General features: G+C 64.7%; 1 protein-coding gene across 5 annotated transcripts; it reads left to right on the top strand.

Annotated features, from left to right (window-relative positions):
• Nucleotides 1-1,324: 1,324 nt before the first annotated feature.
• On the top strand, nt 1,325-24,517 carry GPR132 (G protein-coupled receptor 132). 5 transcript variants are annotated; one of them, XM_032341605.1, is made up of 4 exons: nt 3,302-3,503; nt 4,847-5,013; nt 6,690-6,799; nt 11,417-13,866. In XM_032341605.1, the coding sequence occupies exons 3-4, from the start codon at nt 6,772-6,774 to the stop codon at nt 12,544-12,546; spliced, it is 1,158 nt and encodes a 385-aa protein (XP_032197496.1). In that variant the 5' UTR covers nt 3,302-3,503; nt 4,847-5,013; nt 6,690-6,771; the 3' UTR covers nt 12,547-13,866. The 5 variants fall into 5 exon arrangements, 3 of the variants coding, with proteins under 3 accessions (XP_032197494.1, XP_032197496.1, XP_032197495.1); XR_004285421.1 differs by lacking the exons at nt 3,302-3,503; nt 4,847-5,013; nt 11,417-13,866 and adding exons at nt 1,325-2,125; nt 18,495-22,871; XM_032341603.1 differs by lacking the exons at nt 3,302-3,503; nt 4,847-5,013 and adding an exon at nt 1,343-2,125.
• The last annotated feature ends 1,273 nt before the right edge of the window (nt 24,518-25,790 follow it).

Raw genomic sequence — 25,790 nt, 5'->3', positions numbered from 1 at the left:
TTAGGGTCACTCAGAGACTCGAAGTCCATAGCTGCCCGTGGAGGACGTCCCCGCTGGCTGTGCGTGTCGTCTGCCTCTGGTCGACGGGAGAGCTCTTGGAGGCTGGGTCTGGGTGAGGCCCGTCCGCGGTCTCCACACCGGCTGAGTCTAGGCGGCGGCTACAGGAGGGCTCGTTCTGTTCCCTCCTCCTCGTTAGGAAGACTTCACAGGCTGGGAGAGGGAACACCTCCGTCTGGGTGCGCAGACGCCCCGAGACAGCCAGGAGCAGGGTGGCAGGAGAGAGCTGTCACCGCACACCCGTTCGCACCCTCTGAAATTCAAACCCGTGGGACCCGTTTGACACGGAGAGAGGAGGCGCTGGCGTCGGGGTAAATGAAGAGCTCTCCAGCTCTCCCCGGCCTGCCCGGCAGAAGTCAGGAAGTAAGTGACCCACCCCAGGGTATCGTCGGGAGGCTGTGGGTCCCCCTTCCCCCTGCCTGGAAGACGGTCAGCCCTCAGGCGTAGGGCCCAGACCCCTGGAGCTCATCCCCGGTTCTCCATCGCCGTGTCCTCCCCGGGAGCCGTCCTCCCACACCCCGGGAGCCTCCCACACCCTCCTTTGCCCCCCAGGAACTCGTGCCCTAGAAGAGATAATGCAAACCCTCGGGCTGGAGGCCCCGCTTGAATCCGTGGCCACCCTTGACCGTCCAGCCGTGGCTCGGAGGGGACACTGGTCCGGGTTGTGCTCCACACCTGAGCGGGGGTCCCGAGGGGAGCAGGTCCCAGAGGAGGGCCTGGGCCACGAGCACAGACACCCAGTGTCCCTGGAGACCCCTGGCCCAGCTGGCCTGGTGTGGGCTCTGCTTCTGCTGAGGCTCTGCCTCCCACGGGTCCCCGGGCCTCTGGTGGCTGCTGCCAAGGGACGGCGGGTCTGGGGCCCGCCCACAGCCTTCACTCGGCCCGCTGCCGCCCTTCGAGGAAGAGCCGTCCTGGGCCCGAGGGAGGGCAGTGGCCAGACCCGGGCGGGGGTTTCTGGAAGGCTGAGGCAAGCCCCACGTTCCCACCTATACCCACTCTGTGCCCAGCTTTCCAGGCACACGGCGGCCGCCCACACCTGCGAGAAGCCGCTGGTCGGGGCGGGGCTGAGCGGGAGAGCCGCCCGGAGCCGCAGGACCCCGCAGCCGGCGGGGGCAGTGACCTGAACATGTCTGGGAGACAGTGCGGAGTGGGGGCGCACCCTCCTGGGGGTGTGTACGTGCCCAGGGTGGGCCACCGCCGACCATCCCTGCAGCAGGCACAGATCACCTCGGAGCTGTGGGGGGTCCAAGAGCCAGGACGGAGTCAGGCCTTGGTGGTGGGAGACGTGGTTTCATCGCCCCCCAAAGCCCAGAAGCAGCTCATCGGGCAGAGGGTGGTTGGTAAGGCAGGGGGCCGCCTGCAGCCCAGGGCATTTCTTAAGGAGAATGGGGTGGGGTGTTTGGATCCAAGATGCTTTTGCCGGGGAGTGGGACAAGCAGCCATGCCTGCCAGGACTGGGCAGGGACGCTGTGTCCCAGGGAATCCATGCGGCCCCTCCCAGAGAAACCCCCCTCAGAGTCCCTGCAGAGTCCCTGGGCACGGCTGCGATCAGCTCTAGGGGGCCAGGGCTGGAGCCAAGGACAGAATGTGTCAGCCCCTTTCCGCGGGTGGGACCCCACGCCAGGACGGGAAGCGGGGCGGGCAGGCACCACGTGACGTGGCTGGGGCTGTCCCAGGGGCAGGATGAACAGGGGTGCTGGGGCAGGAGTTGTCTTGGGGCCACCGTGAGCAGAGCCCGAGCTGGAGCTCCTCTCCGAGGGTCCCTCCCCATGCCCCACCCCGTCGTGTCTGGGGAACTTGGCGCCGGCAGCTCCCTTGAGCTGGCCGCCCCGCCCCAGCTGGGAGGAGTGTCTCCGCGTGTCGGCACAGCCCCGAGGAGAAGTGCGTCTGCACCGGTGTTTCCTGCATCTGCCCCGGGAAAGTTCCGAGGCATCAGCTAGGTGACACCTCGGCCAAACCCACAACGGTTTACGGTGGGGGAGTTGAAAAGGAAGCAGTAGGACCCTGCTACTTCCGGAAAGTTCTCAGCTGGGCCTACAGAGCGTGAGTGTGAGGTTTGCCTCCCCGAGTAAGTCATGGGCTCCACGTGCTGGGGGGCAGTGGGGTGGGGGGGCAGTGTGGTGACAGGTGGGGTCTAAAAGCAAAGGCGATTGGTTGGCGTAAAGGTGGGGCTTGATTGGGGTCTCAGCCTGGGGTCCTTCCCCAGGAGAGAAGCCAGGGGCACCAGTGTGCCCCGACGGGGGAGGGCAGAAGGGAGTAGGGTTGACAAGGTCGGCAGCTTCTGTCTGCACCCTGAGGTCTCTGCCAGCCTGAGGTCCCCATCCGTGACGGTCTCACCATGGCCGTGGCCCACGGGGCCAGAGAGAGTTCAGGGGCCCGTTTGTCCCTGGAGCCTTCCCGGCGCGGCAGGGTTGTGGCTGGTTCCCGGGGTGGGTGGTGCAGGGGATGTACGAGGCTCCCTAGCCTCCAGGGGCTGCCTGGCCCAGGGGCATGTGGCCAAGAGGCAGAACAGGAGGGACAGTGAGGTTCCCGCCGGGGGCACGGCCGGCCTGGTCCCAGGGCATGGTCCTGGGCTGGGCAGCCGGCAGGCCTCTCAGCACGACTTCCGGTGCAGGGCATGGCCCAGCGGGGTGTTCCCGCGTCTGCCGAGAAGGGTGGGCCGGCCACCAAGGGCAGGCGTCGGGCTGCACTTTCCGGCATGTCTGTGCTCAGGAGGGTGACGAGGTGATGTTTCAGGGGACCGGCCAGGTGGACGCAGAGTCACCTCAGGCGGGGGGGCAGGACAGGGTGCGGGTGTCAGCCTCATCGCCAACAGAAGAAACGCAGAAGAGACTTTAAGCCGTGCTTTTAGAGATCTCTGGGGCGGGGTCGCCCGGCTGATGGCGGGATCAAGCCCCATGCTGGGCGCGGAGGTTACGGAAAAAATCTACCCGAATGGGAAGAAGAGAAGCGGGAGCCCACGCGCATGGTGTGCCTTTGGGGCCGACGACTCGGCAACTCCCTCCCCAGCGTTTACCCCAAACACAAACACAGACCCGGAGTCAAGGGGGCGCCCGGGGGCTCCTCGGCGAAGCGTCTGCCTCGGGTCAAGATCCCGGAGTCCTGGGATCGAGTCCCACGTCGGGCTCCCCGCTCGGCAGGGGGCCGGCATGCCCCTCCGCGGCTCCCACTGCTTGTGCTCTGTCCCTCCGTCAAACAAATAAAATCCTGACAGGAAGGACGGAAGGAAGGAAGGACGGACGGACGGACGGACGGACGGACTGGGCGTAGGATGTGGGGAACTTGGAAGAACCAGAACGTCCCGCCGGGGTACGTGGGGCAGACGGTCCCGGCCCTGGGGTTTTAACAGCGGTCAGGAGGGACGCTGCTGGCACAAACGTCAGGGGAGCCGAAGCAGGTGAGAATCCCGGGCCTCTGGCTCTGCTTGAAAAGCCGCACAGCACAAGGTCAAGAATGTGTCTTGAAAGGCTTGAGGGCCGGGCTGCAAATCCAGGGCGCGGCGCGGGGGACAGAGGCCTCGAAGGCAGGGCTCCTCTCCGGGGACAGTGGGCAGAGCCAGCAGCACTGTGAGCCGGCCCCGGGCTCGTGGGCTCACGGGGGGAGGCACGCTGGGACCCGCAGGGGCACCTGGTGCAGCTGGAGGCAGAGAGATCTGGTCTGGCCAGGAGGACGCAGGGTCCACGGGCTCCTGGGGATGTCGAGGCACGTGTGTCCAGGGCTGGCAAAGGACCGGGGGCAGGGGTAGGGAGGCCTCGGGCTGACCTGGGCCCATCCACCCCATCGCTCTGTGGCTACCGCAGTTGCCGCGGAGCACAGACCGAGCACAGGGCCCCCCGGGGGCAGGCCCAGGCTGGTGTCGCAGCTGTGGTTGGATTGTCCTTCCCTTGGCCCCGGGCTTGGGAGCAGCCAACCGCTGAGTTGGGCCATCCCACAGGGTCTGTCATTCTACCTGCCCTGCCGCGGAGACCCGTCTCTGTGGATCCCCAGGATGGCCCGCCGCTGGCCCGGGGTAGCACAGGGGCTGCCCCCCACAGCCCTTGTCCCCCGACTCACCATCAGGACAGGCCCAGAGAAAAGCCAAGCTGCTTTGGGGCGGGGACTCTGGGAGGGAACAGAGAACCGCCACCCCGACCGTTCTGGGCACGGAGGTCAGCTCCTGGGCCTGGGCGCCCCGCATTCTAGCCGCAGGATGGCGCAAGGGCCCTAAGCCTAACCCTGGGCCGCTCTGGGGCCTGCTCGTCACAGAGGGCTGGGGAACACAGGGAAGTATGAGAAGGTAGGGGCAGTTGGGCGGTGGGCAGGGGAGACAGGAAACAGGTCCAGGAAGGGGGCCCGTGGGCGGAGGTCAGAAGCTGCGCATCCCTCGGGCAGGGAACAGGACAGGCTCTGGGGAGCAAGGCACGTGCAGCTAGACAGTCAGGCGGCGGGTCAGCGGTGCTCGAAGTCAGAGCATCCGGCAGGGCTGGGACCCCTCTCTTGGGTCGCCCCCACACCCCGCTGCCGGCCTGGGCCTGGTGCCGGCCCTAAGGCTCTTTCAGGGTCCTCCCTCCCCAACCCTGTCCCCTCTGTCCAGCCAGGCTGTCCCCAGACCTGGACACTGGCACCTGGCACGTGAGCCGGTCCCGCAGCCCCTCCAGGAGCCCCACTCGGCCCTGACCTGTGTGTGCCCCCAGAGTGCGGGCCCCTGGGGCCTCGGGCAGCCCGTGAGAGGGCCCGTCTGCCCGCGGGCCTCGCGCGGGAGCAGAGCACACATTTTCTCTTGCGCCACCGCTTCCTCTGCCGTGTGCAGAAGTGGCTTCCAGAGGCACCAAGCTGTCTGTGCTCCCGTGTGAGCGGGCAGCACAGCCCCCGGGGCAGGGCAGCCCCCAGCTTCCAGAACACTGCCGACCTCCCCGCGCCCCTGGCCCAGGCAGCTCACCCGTCTGAGGAAGGAAATCCGGCCCTGGGGCGAGCTTGGTATGTCCGTCCCCGGCTCCTGGGCTCACAGGCCCCCAGGTCCCTCCCAGCCACACCAACCTGGGGGGCCCCTCGCAGTGGCTGCCCGCCACTGGGTCTCTGCTGTGGGGCGGGTGCTCGCAGGTGCTGCTGCCTGACAGCTGGGAGCATCGGGCCCATCTCCTCGAAGGGCAGACTCCTGCCCGTGGTCCTCCGGGGCCAGGCCACAGACCTCAGGCAGAGAGCCCCCAGGGGCCGCCCCACTTCCCAGTGCAGGTGGTTGGGGGGCCGATCTGAGACCTGGGGCGGGACAGGCAAGGCCCAGTGACCCTCCGGGCCCGGTCCTGTCGGCCTATCCGGGACCATCAGCCTGAGAAGGTTAAGACCACTTGGGGAACAACTGTTTCTAGTCTCCCTTTGTCTGGATTCCCCAGGTACAACCTGAAATGCCTGCTAAGTCACCAGGCTTTCTGTGGCTTTAGACACTCATCCCGGCCACGGTAGTTGCCAGAAAAACCGGCACAAGGGGTGCTCGCTCAGTGGCTCATCTACTCTTGGTGCGCAGCTGTCGGTTCCCCATGGGCGTCGCCCCCTGAGCAGGCCGCCCAGGGTGGGGAGGAACCAGCGCAGGAGCCCCTTGGGCCCAGCCCGGGCTCGCAGAGCAGGAGCCAGTGGCCCTGGGGCTCCGCGTGAGCTGTCTGGCCGGTCAGAGGAACGGTGTAGAGTGCGTGCCTCCTGCCGGACTCTCGGGCTGATGAGGACAGAGCTGGTTTAGAGACGACTCTGAGGGGGAAGGTGGCCGGCACCCTGGATGCCGCCCCTGGCCACCAGGGCCCGCGGCGCCTGAAGACCGGCCCCCACTCCGTGCTCTGCAGACACCAGGCGCTGCCTGGGGGTCCTAGTCCTGTCTCCACGGGCGATGTGCTCCGACACACTTCCAGGTCACACGCACGTCGTGTCTGGGCTCATTATGTCACCAGGAAAAATTCCTGGAGAGGATTTTATGTGATCAAAGTTAAAACCATTGAGGATTTGGGAAGCACATTGCAAAATTGTGCCCCAACACGTTTGTGCCCGTTGAGGGTCCCATCAACACAGGAAAGGGCACCCACTTCCTCACTTTCACCAACACTAAGAATCAAGGTTCTTTATTTTTGCCAACCTCACAGGCAAGATAAGATGACCGTTTTGATGTCTATGTGCATGCTTCTTTGATTATAAGTGGTGTTGATCTTTTTTTTTTTTTTGGAGTTGTTTTTATTTCTTTTGTGAATTATCTGCTTATTGGCTTTGAAACTTTCTATTTTTATTGATTTGTAAATGTTCTTTACATATTAAGGACCAGCTGTTGTATCCCACAGGATAAATACAAGATTTGGCATAGAGTGATTGCTCACTAAGCATCTGCTGAATGACTTAATTTGTGGTTTTTGTTTTTTTTTTAATATTTTATTTATTTATCAGAGAGAGAGGGGGGGAGAGAGCGAGCACAGGCAGACAGAGAGGCAGGCAGAGGCAGAGGGAGAAGCAGGCTCCCCGCCGAGCAAGGAGCCCGATGCGGGACTCGATCCCAGGACGCTGGGACCACGACCCGAGCCGAAGGCAGCTGCTTAACCAACTGAGCCACCCAGGCGTCCCGACTTAATTTGTGGTTTAATCTGATTTCCCCAAAGTCATGTTTCCTCCTCTTTCTCCAGATCATTTTGAACTCTCGGAGCAAACTTCTCAGCAGGCTCGACGAGACGCACGACCGGCGCTAGAGAGCCTGCGGGAGCCGCCATGATTCCGCGACCCTCACACGCGCCAGGTGAGAGCCTCCCGCCGCATCTCCGTCGACTTTAAACATCCGGAAGGGAGCCTGTGAGAGTTTCCATGCTTTGCCTCAAACGGGGATACTTACTTCAAAACGTAGCGTACAAAAACAGGTCTACTGAAGTAAAAGCTACCTCCTAACCGGGGACGGGGGAGGCCCTCCATCGGGACATCCGGAGGCGTCTGGTTTTTATTCATCCGAGGAGCCAGGAAAACACCAGGACCAGGACTGAGGGCCACGGGGCCTCCTAGCATGCCCATTTCTGGGGCAGAGCGGAGCCCCAGGGCTGGCTCACCCCATCTCCTGGGGCTTCATCCGCCCCCACCAGGGAGCTCTTTCCCCCCGAGGTCAGTGTCCCCGGTGTGGACCTGCAGAGGAGCCCCAGCAAAGAGAGAGCCCTCTCTCTCCAGCCTGAGAACCGCGGCGCCGCCTTCTCCCTGTGCCAGTCCACCCGCAGGCCGCCACTGCCCCAGTCTTGGGGGAAGAAGGCACAAGCTGGCCTGACCGCGCTCGCGCCCCCGAACGCCAGCGCCTCACCTGCACGCGGGGACGTGGGGCGGCTGCACCTGTCCAGGGCTTTAGGCGGGGAGGGCCCAGGGAGGTCGGCCACACGGCCACCCCGCCCGCATCACCTCGGTGACTCCTACAAACCCAAACGCTGTGCGCTGGGGAGGCTGGGGAGGAACTGGAACCCAAGCGCTGCTGGCGGGAGCGCAGGGCCAGCGGCCGCTGGGGAAGGCCACTCGGCGGTTCCTCAAAAAGCCGAAAATAGAACTTCCCTGTGATATGGCAATTCCACTTCTGGGCGTTTACCCGAAAGAAGTGAAAGCAGGGTGTCGAGGCGGCGCTCCACGCCCACGTCCAGGGCAGCGGGCCGGCCCGAAGCACGGCTCGTGGGGACCGGCCGGTGCCCCTCTGCGGACCGAGGACCTTGAAGCCCAGGTGCCCCTGTGACTCGCCTGCCGCCGGCTGGGGCGTGGGAGGCCCTCGAGGACGAGGTCTGAGGGAGAGAATCCGGGCCCCAGAACGCCCACGTAGGGGACATCTGCAGCGCGGGGGGCAGGCGGCAGCGCGGCAGAGAGGAGCCCCCACCTCATGGGGACGGGGCGTCGGTCTCACCGGAGACAGGCGTCCCGTGCAGGGACAGCAGGGCAGCTGCTCGGCAACAGGAATGTCAGGACGGCCCTGAGCTGCCCGCGTGAAAACGCAGGCGGTAACTTTTCCATCGTGTGTGTTTTACCAGAAAGACAGCACTGGGGAGACGAGTGGGTGGAGGGCCGGGGCGCTGGGGCCCGCCGCGAGGCTGACCGACCCTGCCGCTCAGGGGTGCGCTGTGGGAGGCCTGAGGACAAAGCCCCAGCAGGGAAAACGCTGCACCCTGCCTCAGTGGCCCTGCCCGGCCAGGCCGCGGAGGCCCCTCGAGGCGTGTACGCGCCCGCAGGAGCCCCGGCCGGACACCCATGGCCAGGTCAGCATTTGGGATGTGCTGCTTTCCTGACTGTCTGGACGTCTGCAGGGAGAGGCCACGGCGCGGTGACTCCGGGGCCACCAGGCTACAGAAGCACTAGCCACCTTCTGCGCCATCCCCGAGGCCAGCCGGACCGTGGAGGGGCTGCCGCAGCCACAGAAGCCATCGGCCTGCGTTGGCGTTGGGCTGGCGGCCGTCCACGGCTCCCCGGTGACCTCAGGAGCATGAGCACACTGCGGCGGGGAAGGTGGGGTCCAGGAGCCCAGACTCTGGGAAGCATGTGTGAGCACGAAGGACACAGATGTTCATCTCCGTGATGGGTTCCAGAGGAGGGCAGGGCGGGGAGGAGAGGGTCCAGGGAGGCTCTGGGTGCAGGTCAGGCGGTCAGGGAACCGGGAGGGCAGGCTGGGCAGGAGGGGGAGGTGGCTGGGATGTGACAGCTTCGTTCCCCGTGGCGGGTCCCCAGACAGCGTGTGAGTCATGGCCATGTCCCGACCCTTAGTGCCGCGGTCGCCCCCCAGCACAGCACTCATCCATCCGCCGTGCCCCTGCCCCTCCGGAGCGCGCGTGAGAGAGGGCAGGGGAGGACCGACCGTGGGCTCCGGCAGCGCGACCCTGGGGTTCGGCCTCCTTGCCGTTGGATGGGGTGGTGATTGGCAGGAGGGTCTCGGGTCGTACCTTCCTCCGGGGTCCTCCATGACAAAGGAGCACTAGAGCAGGGCCTGGAGGAGCCCCTGTGACCGGGCCTGGACGGGACACTGGGGCCCTCCCCTGGGGCTCCCATTTAGCCCATCACTGGCTTCAACACGCTCCTGCTACGAAGGACCTTGAAGCCCAGGCCACCTAGCGGCAGGGCTCCGTGACAGCCGGTCTCCCCCGTGGGTGCTGGGCTGGGTTTGTGCTCGAGACGGTGCTCGAGATGGCGCAAGGACGGGGCCCCTCGGGTCCCCGGGGTGTCGGGGCTGCTGGGACTGCAGAGTGCCGACCGTCTCTGGGCCCTGGACTCCTCGCGGCATCGCATGGTGACTCCCAGCGAGAATGAGCAGATGGAGGACAGGCCGGAGGCCACGAGCACCGACGGCGGGAGCAGGAGCCGGGCGCGGCTGGCACAGGGAGCAGAGCCCTGAGGGGCCAAACGGGGGGTCTGTGTGCAACGGTGGCATTTATGTGCTCTGAGACGCAGAGGCTCCGAGGTCAGACCAAGGGGCGACGGCTCCTCACGGCCTTAGAGGCTGCAGGACAGGCGTCCGTGTGCTGAAGCTAAAGCAGACCCTTGGGGACCTGCCGCAGGCGCGGGGTGAAGCCTGCGTTCCTTCTCCGTGGGCGGAGGAGGTCCTGAGGCCGGAGGGGGCGAGCGGAGCCGGCGGAGCCCCGCCACGTGGCCCGTCCCACGCAGGGTGGACAATGGCGCCCACGCAAGAGGCTACAAACTTGGGAGCTGCCACGCCCGGGCTGGAGGGGCACGCGGGCCAGTCGGGGCACTGGAGGGACCCTGCCCGGGGCTCCCGCACGCTCGGCGGGCTGCAGGTTCTGACGAGCTCCAGACGGTGCCAAGGTGCACGGTCTCTTTCCTCCGTGGTCCCTGCGAGACGACAGACAGACCAAAGGGTCGTTTCCCACCAGCAGAGGCGGGAGTCAGGATTCAAGACCTGAACAAACCCAGAGGGAGTGTGTGCCTGCTCGTCCGGAAGAGAGGCTCGGTTCCAGCCGCCCTGTCCCCGTCCCTCCCAGGGTCTGCCCGGTGTGCGTCCCCGTGCGTGAATGGCCCCGGCTTCGGGCCATCCCGCATGACCTCCTGGTAACCCGACGGCGTCTGCAAAGACTGGCTCCACGCCCGGCGGCGCCCTGAGCTGCCGGGAGCAGGTCTTCACCGTGTCTTTCCAGGGGTGGGAGCTCAGCTCAGCCGGCAGCAGAAGACGGAAGGGGAAGAGAAACAGAAAGGGCAGACGGGGCCACACAGCGGCGCGGGGGTGTGTGTGTGTACGAAACCGTGTCGGTGTGCACGACTGCAGCGGAACGGAGCGCAGACCGTCTGGTTTCCGAATCCAGCGGGAGCTTCTCGCAAGCGTGGGGATGCCGACGTGTGGAGGTAGAAGCCTGGGAAAAAACACCCCAGGTGCACAGTCGTCAAAGAGAGCTCGTTTATCTCCAGCAGGACGGACTTCCCACCCACAGCGTTATTAGAAACGAGGCTCCTTCCTACGGCTGCTGCTGCAAATTCCTACTAGTTTACAGGCTACAAAGTGCAAACTCACTATCATTGTCCTGGCGGGAGCCACGGGCTCCATCAGGGGTGCCGGCGGAGAAGCCGCTCCCCTGACTGTTTGGGCTCCGGAAGCCGCCGCATCCCGGGGCTCGCGGCCCCTTCCTCCCTCTTCCAAGCCGCAGTGGTTGCCGGAGCCGTCCAGTCCCTCCACACCCGTCTCCTGGACGCAAGGACCCCGTGCCTACCTTGGGCCCCCGGGTCATCCGAGACCGCCCCCCTCTTGCTCTGTCAGCTGCGTCCTCACCCCCGTTGGCCAAGTAGCCGGACCTGCACAGAAGCTGGCGAGGCGACCCCGTTCACGGGCTCTGGGTTGAGGATGGGCAGCTCTCGGGGGAGGCGGTCATCCCGCCCGCCGTGGAGATGAAAAGCATCAGGATACGATGACCCGGGGCCGATTCCTCTGCAGCCACAACCAGGGCTCGGGCCCCTTACCCATGGGTCACGACAGAGAAAGCCAACCTTGCGAGAACCTCAAGGAAAAGTGGGCGCACCCACCATCCGCACGACGGGGCGCTTCGTCATTTCCTCCCTAACGGCAGCCGAGGCCGCTTTAGGTCAGGACGGCGCCGTGCCAGGCGGGGCCAGGGTGGGTGGAGCGTCCCACCTGCGGGAACACGGGGTGCCAACCCTCGCTCGGCAGGGGACCTCGGGGCGCTGCAAGGACCAGGTCTGGCCCCAGCCCATGCATCCATTCACGATGCTGTCCAGTTGGAGACCAGGGATGGGAGAGGCCTTTTAAGGAGCCCACTCGGAGTGGTGCCTGCCCCTGGTGTGTCCGGCTCGGAGCCGGCTCGAGTCTCGCCCTTTCTTAGTGCCATGACGTCTCTCCGGGGGGTTCCCAGGGACACCCGTCCTCACACTTGTCTCTGTCCCGCAGGAAACGCCAGCACCGCGACCAGCCCCGTGCCAGTGACCGGGCTTCCCGGCACGGGCGCCTCGAGCTGCAACGCGTCCTTCGAGGACACCAGAGTGTTCCTGGTGAGCGTGTACAGCGCCGTGTTCGCCGTGGGGCTGCCGGCCAACTGCATGACGGCCGGGCTCACGCTGCTGCAGGCGCTGCAGGGCAACGTGCTGGCCGTCTACCTATTCAGCCTGGCGCTGTGCGAGCTGCTGTACATCGGCACGCTGCCGCTCTGGGCCGTCTACATCCAGAACCAGCACCGCTGGACGCTGGGCGTCTGGGCCTGCAGGGTGACCGGCTACATCTTCTTCTGCAACCTGTACGTGAGCATCCTGTTCCTGTGCTGCATCTCCTGTGACCGCTTCCTGGCGGTGGTGTACGCTCTGGAGAGCCGCGGCCGCCGCCAGCCGCGCACCGCCATCCTCGTGTCCGCGTCCGTCTTTGTGCTGGTCGGGCTGGTCCACAGCCCGGTGTTCAGAATGGGAGGGGAGCCGACGTGCTTCGAGGCGCCGATGGACGCGGAGGTCGTGGCGTACTACTACCTGCGCTTCGCCCTGGGCTTCGCCGGCCCGCTTGCCGTCATCGCCTTCACCAACCGGCGCATCTTCAGAAGCATCAAGCGGAGCGCGGGCCTGAGCGACGCCCAGAAGACGAAGGTGAAACGCTCGGCCGTCGCGGTCGTGACCATCTTCCTGGTCTGCTTCGCTCCGTACCACCTGGTGCTCCTCACCAAAGCCGTGGCCCATTCCTACTACAGGGGCCAGCCGGACGTCGCGCACGACTTCGAAGCCAAGCTCTGCCGGCTCTCCGCGGTGTTCCTGTGCCTGTCCACGGTGAACAGCGTGGCCGACCCCATCATCTACGTGCTGGCCACGGACTGCTCACGGCAAGAAGTGTCCAGAATCCACAGGCGGTGGAAAAAGTGCTCCGCGAACGCCGACGTCCCCAAGCACACATGTTCGAGGGGCTCAGAGGAGCTGTCACTGCCCACGTTGCCCACAAATGACTCCACGTGCCCCGGGGCCGTCCACCCCCTGCAGTCTGGGCCGGCCACATGGAGCTCATCGCTGGACACCTTGGAGAGGCCGGATGAAGAGTCCCGCTGAGCCCGGTGTCCTGCAGGGCAGGGCGTCCGGCACGGGAGCCGGGGGGCCTGGGGTGTGGTTTCCCCACCCACTGAACTTGCCGACCAGGGTCCACGGTGCTGGCTGTGAAGTCCCCTCTGGAAAACACGCCACCGCTTTCCCGCTCCTGGAGCCATGCCCTCCATGAGCCCTAACCCTCGGGATCCCGGCACGCCTAGGCTGTCCCACTGGGCCCCACACAGAAGGTGGCCGCATGCGGGTACCTGACGGTGCAGGGCAGGCAGGACGGCCTCTTCCTCAGCTCTCAAGCTCGCTGGCTCACCCAGCTATTAGCAAACAGCAGGGCTGCCCGGGGCTGCCAGCAGCTGGCCCGTGCCACGCCCCGGGCATGGCACCGTGATACCCTCCTTTTCCGTGCTCTTCCGCAAGCACCGCTTGGATGACTGTGGTTGTACAACATGGGACCTTTGTGTTCGGCCTCAAGATGGCCCTGGGCCAACTGGGCCGTCCACATGGTGCCTGCTCGTGGGGGGACCACCGAGGTCTGCGAGTGGGGGCAGCAGCCCAGCTCCGGGGGCCCCAGGCTGCTCTGTGCCGAGCTGGTCAGAGGACGCAGGCTGCTGTGGACCCCACAGGCGAGCTCCCAGCAGGGCGGCCAATGTATTTCCTGGAGGGTGCCCAGGTCGGAGATGCTGGTGGACACCCTGGTGGGGGTGACAGGGCCAGCAAAGGGTCTCAGAGAAGAGTTAGAAACCCTCTGCATGGAGGTTCCCTGGCCTTACTGTCAGGGAAGCGGACGCTGAGGACTCAGAAAGGGGCATCAGGAGGGAGCAGGTGACGCCCTGGGCCTCCAGCCCCGCGGCAAGATGCCGAGTGCGGGTGGGGCATGGAGCCAGGCCCGCCACGAGGCCCGGACTCGGGTCCCGCCTCTGCCCCAGCCAGCCTCGTCACGGCCAGGTCACGGGGCGGCGTAGCTTTCCTGCCTGTACAGGGTCAATGACACCTACCTCGCCAGTCAGCTTCGGGGGCTGACCACTACCTCCACTCAGGCCCTCTGAAGCAGGGGCCCGGCAGGCTGCACGCCCCACGGAGGGCCCAGGCACCCCCAGGCACCTGCCCTTCGCAGGTATGGGGCCGTGGTGCCAAGTTACATTCTCGTGTCTGTAAGGCAGCTAGCCGTCCACTGTCCTTTCTTGCTGCGAGAGACGCCGACCAGATATATTTAGAAAATAAGCCTGGAAATAAAGATGCAAAATGCACGCCAGTCCCAGGTTCCTTTCTTACTTATCTATTGGACGGAGATCACAAGCAGGCAGAGAGGCAGGCAGAGCAAGAGGGGGAGGCAGGGTCCCTGCTGAGCAGAGAGCCCGATGTGGGGCTCGATCCCAGGACCCTGAGATCATGACCTGAGCCGAAGGCAGAGGCTTACCCCACTGAGCCCCCCAGGCGCCCCCAAGTTCCTTTCTGATGAAATGACATCCTTTACCTCTTTGGGCACACGCTTTCCTCCAGGGCTCTCGTGGAGGGGTGTGCGCCCCTGGGCTCTCCGAGTGATGGGCCGTGGCTTCCGGGAACCGTCTGGAGTACTCTGCGCGGGGCAGAGAGCTGCGTGCCGGCAGCAGGCACTATGAGCTTCCACGGTGTGCCGTGCGCTGCTTTGCAGGGGCTGCTATAACCAATTAGCACAGGCCGGGGGGCTCGAAATGGGACGTGTTCTCTCCCAGCTCTGGGGCTGGAAGTCCAAGATCAAGGTGTGGGCAGTGCTGGCTCCTTTGGGGGGCTTGGGGAGGCCCTGTCCCAGCCTCGGTGGCGCCGGCCGTCCCCAGCCCTCCTCCAGTGTCTGCCTCCCTTACACGGCCCTTCTGGGGGAGCCCGTCTGCCTCTCCTCTGTCTCGCAGCCACATGTGGGCTCCAGTGGCCGTCTGGACGCACAGGTGCTGCCGGTCCAGTGTGCCCTGCTGGGGCGACCACTCTCTGTCCTCTTTCCTCGGGGAGCTCAGAGCCTGTCCCTTGGGCACCAGGGTGACCAGGCTGTCTGAGGGCCCCTGGCAGGTGCACAAGTGTCCCACCTGGGGGGATCTTCCTGGGTCTTTCCATGCTTCAGCCTGAGAAGCTGCCACAAGCCGCCCGGTCGTGGAGCCTCGGTACTGCCCTGGGACCAGTGTTTTCAAGACCGGAGGGAAGGACAGCAGGTGGGCCGGGGTTTGCTGGCACGAGTGGCCCAAGCTCTGGCACAATCCGGTGGATGCCTCCTCAGGTGGCCAGTGGCCCGGTGCTGGGGCAGCCTCCACCCTGGTGATGGAGAGGTCCCAGGTCCGCAGCTGTGTGGGCGGGGCCAGCGTGGGCGGGGATATGGGGCGAAGCCGGTTATGGGCGGGGCCCTGGCAGGGCGGGGTCTGAAGGCTGCAGCCAGGGCAGGCAGGGCTCCCGGTGCAGGGTCAGAAGGGGTGATCTGGAGGGTCTCCTTCCCTAGGGTGGGGGGTCTGGGGGGGGGCATCTGCAGTGACGGCATGGGACACATGAAATTAGAAAATGTGTATGAGGAGGGACAGTGACCATGGGGACAAGGAGAAGCTCTGTGCTAAGGGCCCAGCCCCCTCTGGTGTCCGCACTCCGACACCAACCAATCCGCTGTCCACGGTGGGCAGGCTGCGTCCACCTTAGCTGAGGGGCTGCCTGGGGGCCCCGATGCCGTGGGTCAGGTACGTGCTGGATGCGGGGGCACCCATGGCAAGTCCTGGGGGCAGCAGGCAGAGGGCAGCGGGCCCAGATCCCAGCCGGATGGGGCAGCGGGGGAGGATGCGGGCGAGGGCTGGCCTGGGGACCAGGGCCCAGCCTGCGCCAGCACCCCCGCCGGCCGTGCTCCCCTCCTCGATGCGAACGCCGGCATTGTCTTCACTCACTGACCGCAGACGCTTCACCTTTCCATCCGACTCCTGTTCACGGAAACTTCTCTGGGGAGCTGTGCTTGCCGTGGGTCACCTAGTGGCCAGACCAGGTGTCCACGCACGAGACCTTTCCTCGCCCAGCCACCTGCTCCCTCTGACGCACACTCACTCTGAGCCTCGCTCCTCCCCCGCTCATCAGTCCCGGCCACAAAATGCTGCCTGGGGCTCTGCAGGAAGGTCCCCCCGGCCGTCCCTCGGTCAGTGCTGGAGGTGGGAGCCCAGAGGCCCCCGCAGCATGGCCCCCACCACCTGGGGCGCACGCCTACACCCTACCCTCCTGGGCTCTCTCCTCAGGTGTGTCCAGACGGGGTGGGCTCCCCGGGATGGGGAGCGTCCTGCCATCAGCTCCCAGGACAGGGCCTTGCCTGAGTCGTCCCCTTCCTGTTCCTCAAGGAGCCGTGGGGGACAGGCGGCCACATGTGTGGGTGAGCTCGGTGCTGGCCGGGCACCCAGCCGGGCTCACCCCACATTTCAGCACCCACACGGACCAGACGTCCTCCTGCTTCCTGCCCTGACAGATGCACCTGGCTGGGCACGGGGTCGGGCCCCTCCTCAGCCCACCCCAGTCTCCTGGCCCTGCTGGTGGCACCCTGGGTGCGTCCCTCAGGAGAGGCCAAACAGCGGGGAATGTGGCCTGGGAGTTCTGGGGTGCTGTGGTCCGAAGTTGGTCTAGAAAGGCTGCAGTTCCCCCAGCCTGAAGCCTTCTGACCTCGGAAGGGAGGCTGCAGGGAAGGGCCTTGGGGCAGCCACGTGCAGGCCCTCCTGGGTGACGCCCAGGGAGTGCGGAGCACTGGCCATGGAATGTCCCAACAGAAGCCTGAGCGCTGGACGCAGGTGCGCTCGCACACCCTCCGAAGCAGGGCCCGCAGGACAGCTCCGTGGAGACGTCTCTTCACCGTTTCCCAGAAGGGCCACAGTACCTGCCCGGGCTGCTGGGGACACTGAGATCATGCATGTCCCTGGCCCAAGCTGGCCTGACACGAGGGTGTGCCCCGAGTCAGTTAGACGCTGGTCTTGGGGTCTGGGGAGGATGCCAGGTCCATTCCTGACAAAGGCCACGCGTTCCGGGGGCGGCCCTGGTGGTGCAGCGCGCAGACACCAGGGGGCAGCACCACCGACGCGGCCCCGAGCCGGGCCTCCAGGAGGAAGGCCTGGGGACCACAGACAGGACAGGCGGAGACCAGCCCCCTTGGAGCTGACGCCAAAAGCCCCCTGGGCCCAGAGCTGGGTCTGAGAAGAAGAGGAACAGGGGGTGGCCTTGAGCCGTGGTGACAAGGGACAGCCACAGTATTGTGGTCAGTGACATCGCCCCCCCCCCGCCCCCCACCAGTGAGACGCAGGGGCAGGGGTGCGGCGAGGGGGTGGAGGCCACCAGGCAGAGACTCAGCTCCCGGGCAGGGCAGCGTGGCGGCGGCCAGACGAGCGGTGGCGGGGGAAGCCCTCCCAGGACGCGTCTGGCACTCCTCCTTCAGGACAGGCCCCCTTGCTCCGAGAGCGGGTCAGAGGGGAAGGGTGTTGGTGTGGCCAGGCCCGAGCTCCTGCCCAGAGCTGGCGGTAACCCAGCGGGTGCGGCTCCTCGGTCAGCTCCCCAGGAGCCACCCCGCCCAGCAGCTCCGCCCTCCAGGCCGCCGGCGGCTGGAAGCACCCGGACACTCGCAATGGCCAGAGGCTGGACACAGGCTGGACACGGGCGGCCTTCCCCATGGTGGGACACAGGCGGCACCGCGGAGGGACGGAGAACACCGCTGAGTGACGGGAGCAGCCACGAGAGGTCACAGCCAGTGGGTTCCAGTTCTGTGAAATGCCCCGGAACCGGGGCCTCTGTAAGGAAAGAGCCAAGGAGGGCTTGCCAGGGGCTGGGAGGGGGGCAGGTGGCCGCCACAGCGTCCAGGGCCCCTCCGGAGGTGATGTCCCAAAGGGGCAGTCCGGGGCCACCGTGGCTCAAAGGAGGGCGGGCTGAGAACCCCGGCCCGGACCGGGAGAGGCCCGGACCCAGCCCCGTGCGGTTTGAGACAACACGGAGGAGAGCGGGCAGAGCGGCCGAGGGTCCACCTTCAGCCCCCGCAGTCAGCAGGGGAGGTCAGCAGGGCTGACTCAGGAGAAGTCACTGTCCTCTGTCACAGTCACGCCTGACAGGCCTGGGGAGGAGCAGCCCTGCCCCTTCTGCCCTGCGGTGGGCCCTGGGGTGGGCTCTGAGGGCAGCCTGCTTCCAGGTCACCCAGGGGGCCTGGTAAAGCAGGGATGCGACCCAGCCCCACGCTTTCTGAGTCAGAGAATTTGCCTCTGTAACAAGTTCCCAGGAGGACCTTAGGTCCACACACGAGAACCTCTGGTCTCAGCCCAGTGCCATCAGAAAGGCTCGTATCCCATTCCGGTCAGTGAGAGGTGGGCCGGGGAGTCCGCTGGCTTCCTGGAGGAAAGGCTCTCCCTTCCCCTGGACCAGCTGTGAGGCCAGGGGCAAGGCCCGGAGCCACAGCAGCCACTCGGAGACTGTGGGCAAAGCCGTCGACGCAGAACGCACAGAGGCAAGGCCCTGCCATCCCACTCCTTGGCCTCATCAGGGCTAGGGATGCTCCCCCCAGTCCACCACTGCTCCTGTGCCCGGGGCCTGCGCGCTCGCGCTCGAAGGCGGGGCAGCCGCCCCCACCCAGTCTCCTCCTTCCCCTCCCCCACGGGCACTCCCCGCTGTGTCCCGCGTCGCTCTCTCCCTGCTCTGCTCACACAGCTGCCACCTTCCTCCCTGCAGACGGCCCGCCGCAGCCTGCAATCCCGCTCTCCTCGACGTCGGAGGTTACACGCTTTTGCACAACCGTCCAGACTATTCCTAAACATTTACTTGCCTACGTAGGCCCCTGTGGAAACTATGTGGAACTGTTTTGCTTTTATCCAACTTTTTATTTCAAAATAATTTCCAATTTATAGAAAAGTGGTACACTTCGTACAAAAACACTCTGGGTTCTCTCTCTCTTTCTAAAGATTCCCTGAGTGTCGTGTTATCTTCAGTATAATTATTTATTTCAGACATGACGCCCGTTGCCCTGAACACCCGAGAGAGTGTTTCCGGAGCCACGGGACTCTCTCCTGCGTAACTGTGTGCAACTTTAAAGGTCAGGAAACCGATCGCCACCGATGGAACACGCGCTCTGTCTCCGTGACGTCCCCGGGGGTCTCTGCAGAGCACCCCTGCCCGGGCTTGCTCCGTCTCCTGTGCTGCCGCCCGTCTGCAGGCCGCCGGGGAGGGAGTCCCCGTGCTCCCCATCACCCACTGCCCGTGGAGCCCCGCACGGCTCCTGCGGTGGCCCGTCGCTGGGGTAGGACGGCACCTGCCAGCACCCCCAGCGTGGAGGGAGCTACTGAGCCCGCGGCGCTCAGTAGTTCATAAGCAGTTTGTGGGGGGAGAGTGCGCGAGCTGCTCGAGGAGGCTGGTGTTTTCCCTCAGAATGTGTGTCGGCGCGGACGCTGGACCGCTGCTTTGCTCGAGGCACTACCGTCCGTAACTTCCGGCGGGTTCCTGAGTCCTCCTGACACATCTCGCTTTGTGTGGACGCGTCCTGACCTTCTGGGACCAGGTGCTGAGCTGACTCGGCTCAGCCTTTCCTCCGAGGAGCCCCGGCTCCTCTCCGCGGAGAGGGCGAGAGCAAGAGCCAGGCCAGGGATGCGCTCTGGGGCCGGGTGGCCGGTTCCAGCCTGGACGGTGTGTGCGCCTCCACAAACACACACGCGCGTCTGCATCTCTCCACGTCTGCGTGCGTGAAACTCCGTGTGCTCTGTGACGTCCAGCTGCAGCCCGGTCCGGCCCCGGCCTGACCTGGCGTCAGCCTGTCCTCAAGCCGCTTCCCCCTGCCTCTGGCACTCGGGATTTACCTGCTGGCTTGGGGGCTGGAGGCTGGTTTCCGAGGACGGAAGGGGAAGGAGGGAACAGAGCTGAGTGTGAAGCCGGAAGGGCTGAGGTTTCACCCGCTTGCAAGTGGTAGGGGCGCTCCGTGTCATGCTGGCCGATGCTCCGGATGCCGGCCGAAGACCTGGGACACGGGAGAGGGTCACTGGCGGGGCAGCGGGTCCGTTTCAGGCCGCATCCCTCGGCCCGGGCGGGTGTGGTGCGCACAGGGCGGGAGCCTGTGTCCGGACACCACCAGGCTTCCAGGGTGCTGGGGGCAAGCCTGCCCATCCCGGTCCCGGGCCGAGGCACCAGCAGGATCCCGGACAGCAGGTCTGTCCTCCTCCTCGAGGGAGAGTCGCTGCTCCTGTCCTTCCCGGTGATCTGCTCACAGCGACCCTGGGAAGAGCCGCCAAGGCCTCTGCTCAGCGGACGGCAGAACGCGGGAGCCCAGAGAGCCGTCCGCCGCGCAGGTGTGCGCTGTTTCATTGTCGTGGAGAATGACACACCCCGCGTGCGGCTGCGGGTCCGTCTTCCTCGTGGACCTGGCTCACGGGCCGGGCACCACGGTGGGCGGGGTGGCCTGCGGCTGAACGTGCATCGTTACTCAGCAGCCGTCCTTCCGACCCCGCCGAGCTCTGCTCCCCAGTCCCTGCCGCAGTGCCTGTCCCCACGGAGGAGCCTGTCCCGGCGGCCTGCAGCCGCACTCCCCGGCCTCACAGCCCAGCACAGCCCCTTACTCTCCAGGACCTCCAGCTAGTAGCCTGCGTCACGCACCCACCGGAGCCGCTGGCCGCGAGGCCGACACAACGGCCGGCACGTGGGAGCGGGCTCTGCCGCGGAAGAACGGTCCCGGCGCAGGTCCGAGCGAGGCGGCCGGTGGGCTGGCATGAGCGCGCTGGTTCTTGCTCTGCTCAGAGGCTGGCAGATGGGAGGTGGATGTGAGCAGACGAGGGGTGTTGGGAGGACCCCCAGGTCTTTGGCCGAGCGCAGGCGGCTGACCGGACTGGCGATGGAAACGTGACACTTCTGTTTCAGGCGTGTGACTTTGCCAGCGTCCGTGAGACGCGGAGGGAAGCGAGACAGGAGGGTGGCTCTGGGGGACGCCGCTGGCCGTCCGCAGGTCAGACGTGCGACACGGATCAGGCGTGCGGCCCGAGCGTCCTCGGCTGAAGCTGGGGTCCTGCACGCTGAAGCGGGCGCCGGGCTCCATTCCTGCTGTTGTGGGTCGCCGGGTGGAGTGTCCCACTTCCTGCGCTGCTGGCCTGCCGGGGGCTGCCCTCTGCAGTGCGCGGTGCCCGCACACCATCTCCCACGGCCCCTCCCTCCTCAGAAGCAGCAGAGGCGGGTGCCCCAGTCCTTGTCTTGCTTGGGCCTCTGTGGCCTCCCCTTCTGCCACGGGGCTCTTTCAGGGGCTCATGTGACCGGGTCAGGCCCTTGCAGACATCTGGGTACGTGGGTCACTCTGCCACAGAACAACACAGCCACAGACCGGCAAGGTGCCATGGTCACGGTCCCAGGTTCTGGGTTGGTGCAGGGAGTCCTGGGGACCCCTGGTAGAGCCCCGTCTGCCCCGGTGGTGGGTGAACGTGATGGGAAACGGGACCATTGCGCACCGTCCGCTCTTTGCTGTGGGGTAGACGGCGCTTCACTGGGGGACTGGGTGAGGCAGCCCAGAAAGTGGGTGTGGACAGATGTGGCTGGAGGCCCGGGCCCCGGAGCACCCCAACATCTGCAGGGAGAGGAGGAGAAACCAGCGAGAGGGGCTGGAGGAAGGGCAGGCGGGTGGCCCCAGGCGTCCGGGGAGTCTGGACATGGGGCCACCCAGCGGCCGATGCGGATGGTGACGGTGACCGTGGAAATCGCTAGTGGCTGCCCGCGTAAGGAAGCCCAGGCCCCTTCAATATATCTCCTCCCAGCCCTCCGGGGCACCCACCTACAGGACTCCCCCTGGGAGGTCGTGCGGGGAAGCAAGTCCCAGAAGTGTGGGGAGGGAGGCCTGAGGGGACCCCAAGGGCGATCCCTCGGCTGCCCACCCAGGTCTGGTGGCATCTGTGTGTTCAGGGACCATGGGCCCATGGGCTCCCCAAGGATGTGCTGGGGGGATGGGCTACCATGGGTCCCATGCCCTTCTGCCTGCCCCTGCGGCCTGGACCCACACGGCGGGTGGGGCCCCCTGCTTGGCTGGGACTGGCGGCGCCAAAGGCCAACGCCTGGCCCTGGGAGAGCGTTTCTTGGGGCACCGAGAGGGTCTGGGCTGTTCACCTGGGCAGGACACAGAAGCTGGGGAACTTCGGGGCGGTTTGCACAGGAGAGGAACAGCAGGGTCCCTGGATAGAGCCCCAGGCAGGGGAGCCGTGCAGACAGAGGCCTGCAGGGGCCGGGGGTGCCGGGAGGAGGCCGGACTCCCTGCCCCCCAGACCTGGCCCACCCTCCCTTCCTGGGAGTGGGGCAGGTTTCCGTTCCCGCAGCAGCAGGAGCTCTTCCTAATACAGCTCCTCTCTGCATCATGCTGGGGTTTTTGTAGACAACACAGAGTCCAATGGGGAACCTTCCGGGATTCTGGGTACGAAGGGTGTGTCGTGGGGAGAGCTCCCCCAAACGGGGCACACGGTGATGCTCACAACAGCGAGGAGGTCACTCGTCAGAGCACTTCCGACTCTGGCCACATCTGAAGGACTCGGGGAGGACTCCGGACGGGTGAGGTCATAGGCCTATCGGTGATAGACCCTCTGACCTATTTTCTTTGGCAGCAAACGTGTCCCCTGCCCAGGGGGATCCCCTCCAGGAATGGACAGGAGATGCCGGGAAAAGTGGCAAGGTCTCAGGGCTGGGGTCTGACGAGGGTCCCTGCCAGCGGGCAGGCCTGGAGCATCTCTGGGACAGGGTCCCCTGGCCCACGGCCTCAGAGTCTCCTCTGTGCCTGTGCCTGTCGCCACCCCACGACCTCACCTCTACCCATGAGACTGGGGCAGACAGATGGACCTCCAGGGTGTAGTCCCAGGAGAGCCCCGGTGTCAGCCCGGCGGGGTACGTGGGACAGTGGCTGCCTCCTCCTGCCTCGAGGGGGCTGGGCACGTGCTCCCCTAGGAAAGGGCTCTGCTAGGAGGCCAGACAGCCGCAGTATGGTCTTATTATAGGAAAGACTGGACTCTTGGACCGGGTCATAAACACGGAATTCCGAGGGTCTGCGTCTGTGCATGGCCGGAGACTGAGGGCCTGAGGGCCAGCCTTCGGTGGACGCCGCCTTCGAGAGAGAGAATGCTCCCAGCGGGAAACCCCTGCCCTGAGATCAAGTATGCACAATCATGGGGTCCCAGAAATCTCGCTGGGCCACCCCCCACCCCACCGTGCCCCTTGCACAGGTCGGCGCCCCCTGCTCAGACCTTCGCGCCTATGGGACGGGCCTCTTCCTCCGTGCGCGGCCATGGCCTGCCCTCAGCCGGTGCCGCCGGCCGGCTCGCTCTCCAGAGGGGGCACGGGGCTGCTCTCTGCTTGTCCATTTGAGGCTATAATGGAGGAAGCCTTTTTTTTTTTTTTTTTAAGATTTTCAAAATTTGACAGAGAGAAGGAGAGAGAGCATAAGCAGGGGGAGCAGGAGAGGGAGAAGCAGGATCCCCACTGATATGGGGCTCAATCCCAGGACTCCGGGATTATGGCCAGAGCAGAAGGCAGACGCTTCCCCCATTGAGCTCCCTGGGTGCCCCAAGGGTCCTTTCTATCAACATTCCTGCGCCAGCGTTTTTGTGAACACGTGTCCGTGCCTCTGCTGGGCACGGCCCTGGCCGCTGGGCCATGTGCACTCCTGCCCTGCGGTTCTCCAGAGTGGCTGTCCCAGCTCAAGGGCCGGGATGCCCTTCAGGACAGTGTCCGCTCGCCCCCGGCCCCGGGCCTTTCCCTGCAGATTTTAGAGCGAACTTGTCAGTCCCCAGGAAGACAAGTTAGGGTTTCGGCAGGGATCGCACGGACTCTACAGCTAGGTTTGAGCGAACCGCTGTCCTTCCAGTGGGGGTCTTCCAGCCGGGGGCCTGCCGTTTCCCCAGCTTCATCCCGGACCGCTCCCCTCCGTGTTTCCCGCTCTTCCCGGACAGCCGCGTGCATCTAGCTACATACAGCTGGTGCTGATGTTTTTGGTGCTTTGCAAACGGTATCATTAAACCATTTTTTAAAATTCTATACTGACTTGTTACTTGTATATGGAAATAGGATTATCTGATGGTCATGCCTAATTTTTCACTCATTTGACCTCTTTATGTGGAGATTTGCTATGGGTGGAAGGGTGTCCCCCTCCCATTGCTATGTGGCAACTCATCTGTGGGTGACCAACCATGCTGGCTAGGACGAGATTCTTTGGATTTTCTATACCCCAACACTCATCTTCTGGGAATAATGATCCCAGTTCCTTTCAGGGCCTTGTACCTTCTAATTCTTCTGCCTGCTTGCCCCCCAGACCTCCGCTCAATGCGGGCAGAAACCTGCCCTAATTCCTGGTCACGGGAGGCAGCTCATGATTTCGCTACAGCACCACAGAGGCACCTGTAGATGGGTTGTAAATAGGCTTCATTCAGGCAAAGGGAGTCCCTTTGAACCTTGCCCAAGGTGGTCTGGTCTCTGCCCCTGGGCCCTGACAGGGATCCCCAGCCCCCTGGGATGTCCTGCCTGCCAGTGGGGACTGCTGTCGGGGGGGTTGGAAGGAGCTTGGGCCATTTGGTGTAGAAGCCCTGGGCAGGGGGCACGGGGGGTTGCCTGGACCCTGCCCCTGCAGGACTTTGGCAGTAATAAACCATGACTGCGAGTGTGAGTTTTGGCAAGTTTAGTGAGTCTTTGTAGTGAATTATTGAACCGAGGGTGGTCGCGGTGGCCCCAAACTTGCAGTGGGCGTCGGAGCAGGGGGGTGTCGTGGGCCGTTCCTACACTCGCGCATTTGGTTTGCCGAGTACTTTGTCGTGAACGGGGTTGAGTGTCGTTGATGGGTTCTTTCCACCTGTTGAGATTTCCAGCTCTACCTTCATTTTGTTTGGAAGGTCGACCTTGTGTGTCCCGGAGCAGCCCTGCCTTGGCTGTGCTTTCCCTTCTTTTCTGCGTATCGTGGGACTTTGAGTTGCTGATACTGTCTGGAAGCTTCAAGGGTGGCTGTGAGAGCCAGCGGCCTGGGACCCCTCCTTCCGCCGTCCTTTCTGGGTGTTGTCGTCACGGGTTATGCCGTCCCCTTCGTTGGGAAGAGTTCCTTCTGCTACCCAGAAATCTTTGTGTAGGGTCGCTGCTATCTCCTCCACGAGTCGTTTTAATACCTTCCCATTCTCCTTGTCATTAACTTTCATGAATAAAATGATTGCTGTTTTTAGAAGTCCAAGAACTCCGATATCAGGATCACTTGTGAGCCATTTTCTGTATGTTGTTTTTTCCCTTACCTTAGGTTTCATGCCCTGGTATGTCTGTTAACTTTTCTTTCTTCTTCTTCTTTTTTTTTTTTAAAGAGATTATTTACGTGACAGAGAGAGAAAGAGAGAGCGAGAGAGGGAACACAAGCAGGGGCAGTGGGAGAATTTCTTTTTTAGGATCTTACTTTTATTTATTTCAGATTTACTTATTTAACAGGGAGACAGAGAGAGCACACGTAGGCAGAGCAGCAGGCAGAGGGAGAGGGAGAGGCAGGCTGCCCGCCGAGCGGGGAGCCTGATGCGGGGCTCCATCCCGATCCACCAGGCGCCCTTCATTTTTCATTTTCTGGACATTTTGGGTGAAGGAGACTGGCGGCTCCGGAAGGCTGACCCACACAGTATTTCTGACTCGGAGCGCGGGCCGGCAGGAGGCCCCGTCCTGCGCAGCCGGACACGAGCGTCCTTCCCTCCTCTAGGAAACGGCCTGTTCTCCCTTCCGCTCTGAGCCCCCCGAGTACCCGGTGTCCAGCTCCCACCCGTGTGCTCATCTTGCTGTCGCATGCAGGCCGTCTGTGCACGACGGAATTCTGTGTGGCCTGCGGCTAGGGACGACCGTCCGGCCAACACTGACATTTGTGCGAGTCACACACCGCGGGCGCCCACGCGAGCACTGCAGGAGCCAAGGGGCCCTTCCCCCTCTCCACCCCTACCTGTCCCCTGCCACGTTCCCCCTCTGCACCCCTACCTGTCCCCTGCCACGTTCCCCCTCTGCACCCCTACCTGTCCCCTGCCACGTTCCCCCTCTGCACCCCTACCTGTCCCCTGCCACGTTCCCCACCTCCACCCCTACCTGTCCCCTGCCACGTTCCCCACCTCCACCCCTACCTGTCCCCTGCCACGTTCCCCCTCTGCACCCCTACCTGTCCCCTGCCACGTTCCCCCTCTGCACCCCTACCTGTCCCCTGCCACGTTCCCCACCTCCACCCCGCCTGCTCTCCAAGCCCCACTCAGCACCTGCCCCTCCGCTGCCCAGGGTCCAGTGGGCTCCTGCCCCCCCAC

The sequence above is a fragment of the Mustela erminea genome, chromosome 5 (genome assembly GCF_009829155.1).
Source record: "Mustela erminea isolate mMusErm1 chromosome 5, mMusErm1.Pri, whole genome shotgun sequence".
Lineage (NCBI taxonomy): Eukaryota > Metazoa > Chordata > Mammalia > Carnivora > Mustelidae > Mustela > Mustela erminea.
Note: the sequence above shows the minus strand (reverse complement) of the source record. Positions and strands in the feature narration are given on the sequence as shown.

Excerpts from the sequence above, each read along its gene's own strand:
- GPR132 (XM_032341603.1), top strand. The coding sequence starts at position 6,772 with ATGATTCCGCGACCCTCACACGCGCCAG. Across the intron at positions 6,800-11,416 it reads GCGACCCTCACACGCGCCAG|GAAACGCCAGCACCGCGACC; the intron begins GTGAGAGCCTCC and ends TCTGTCCCGCAG.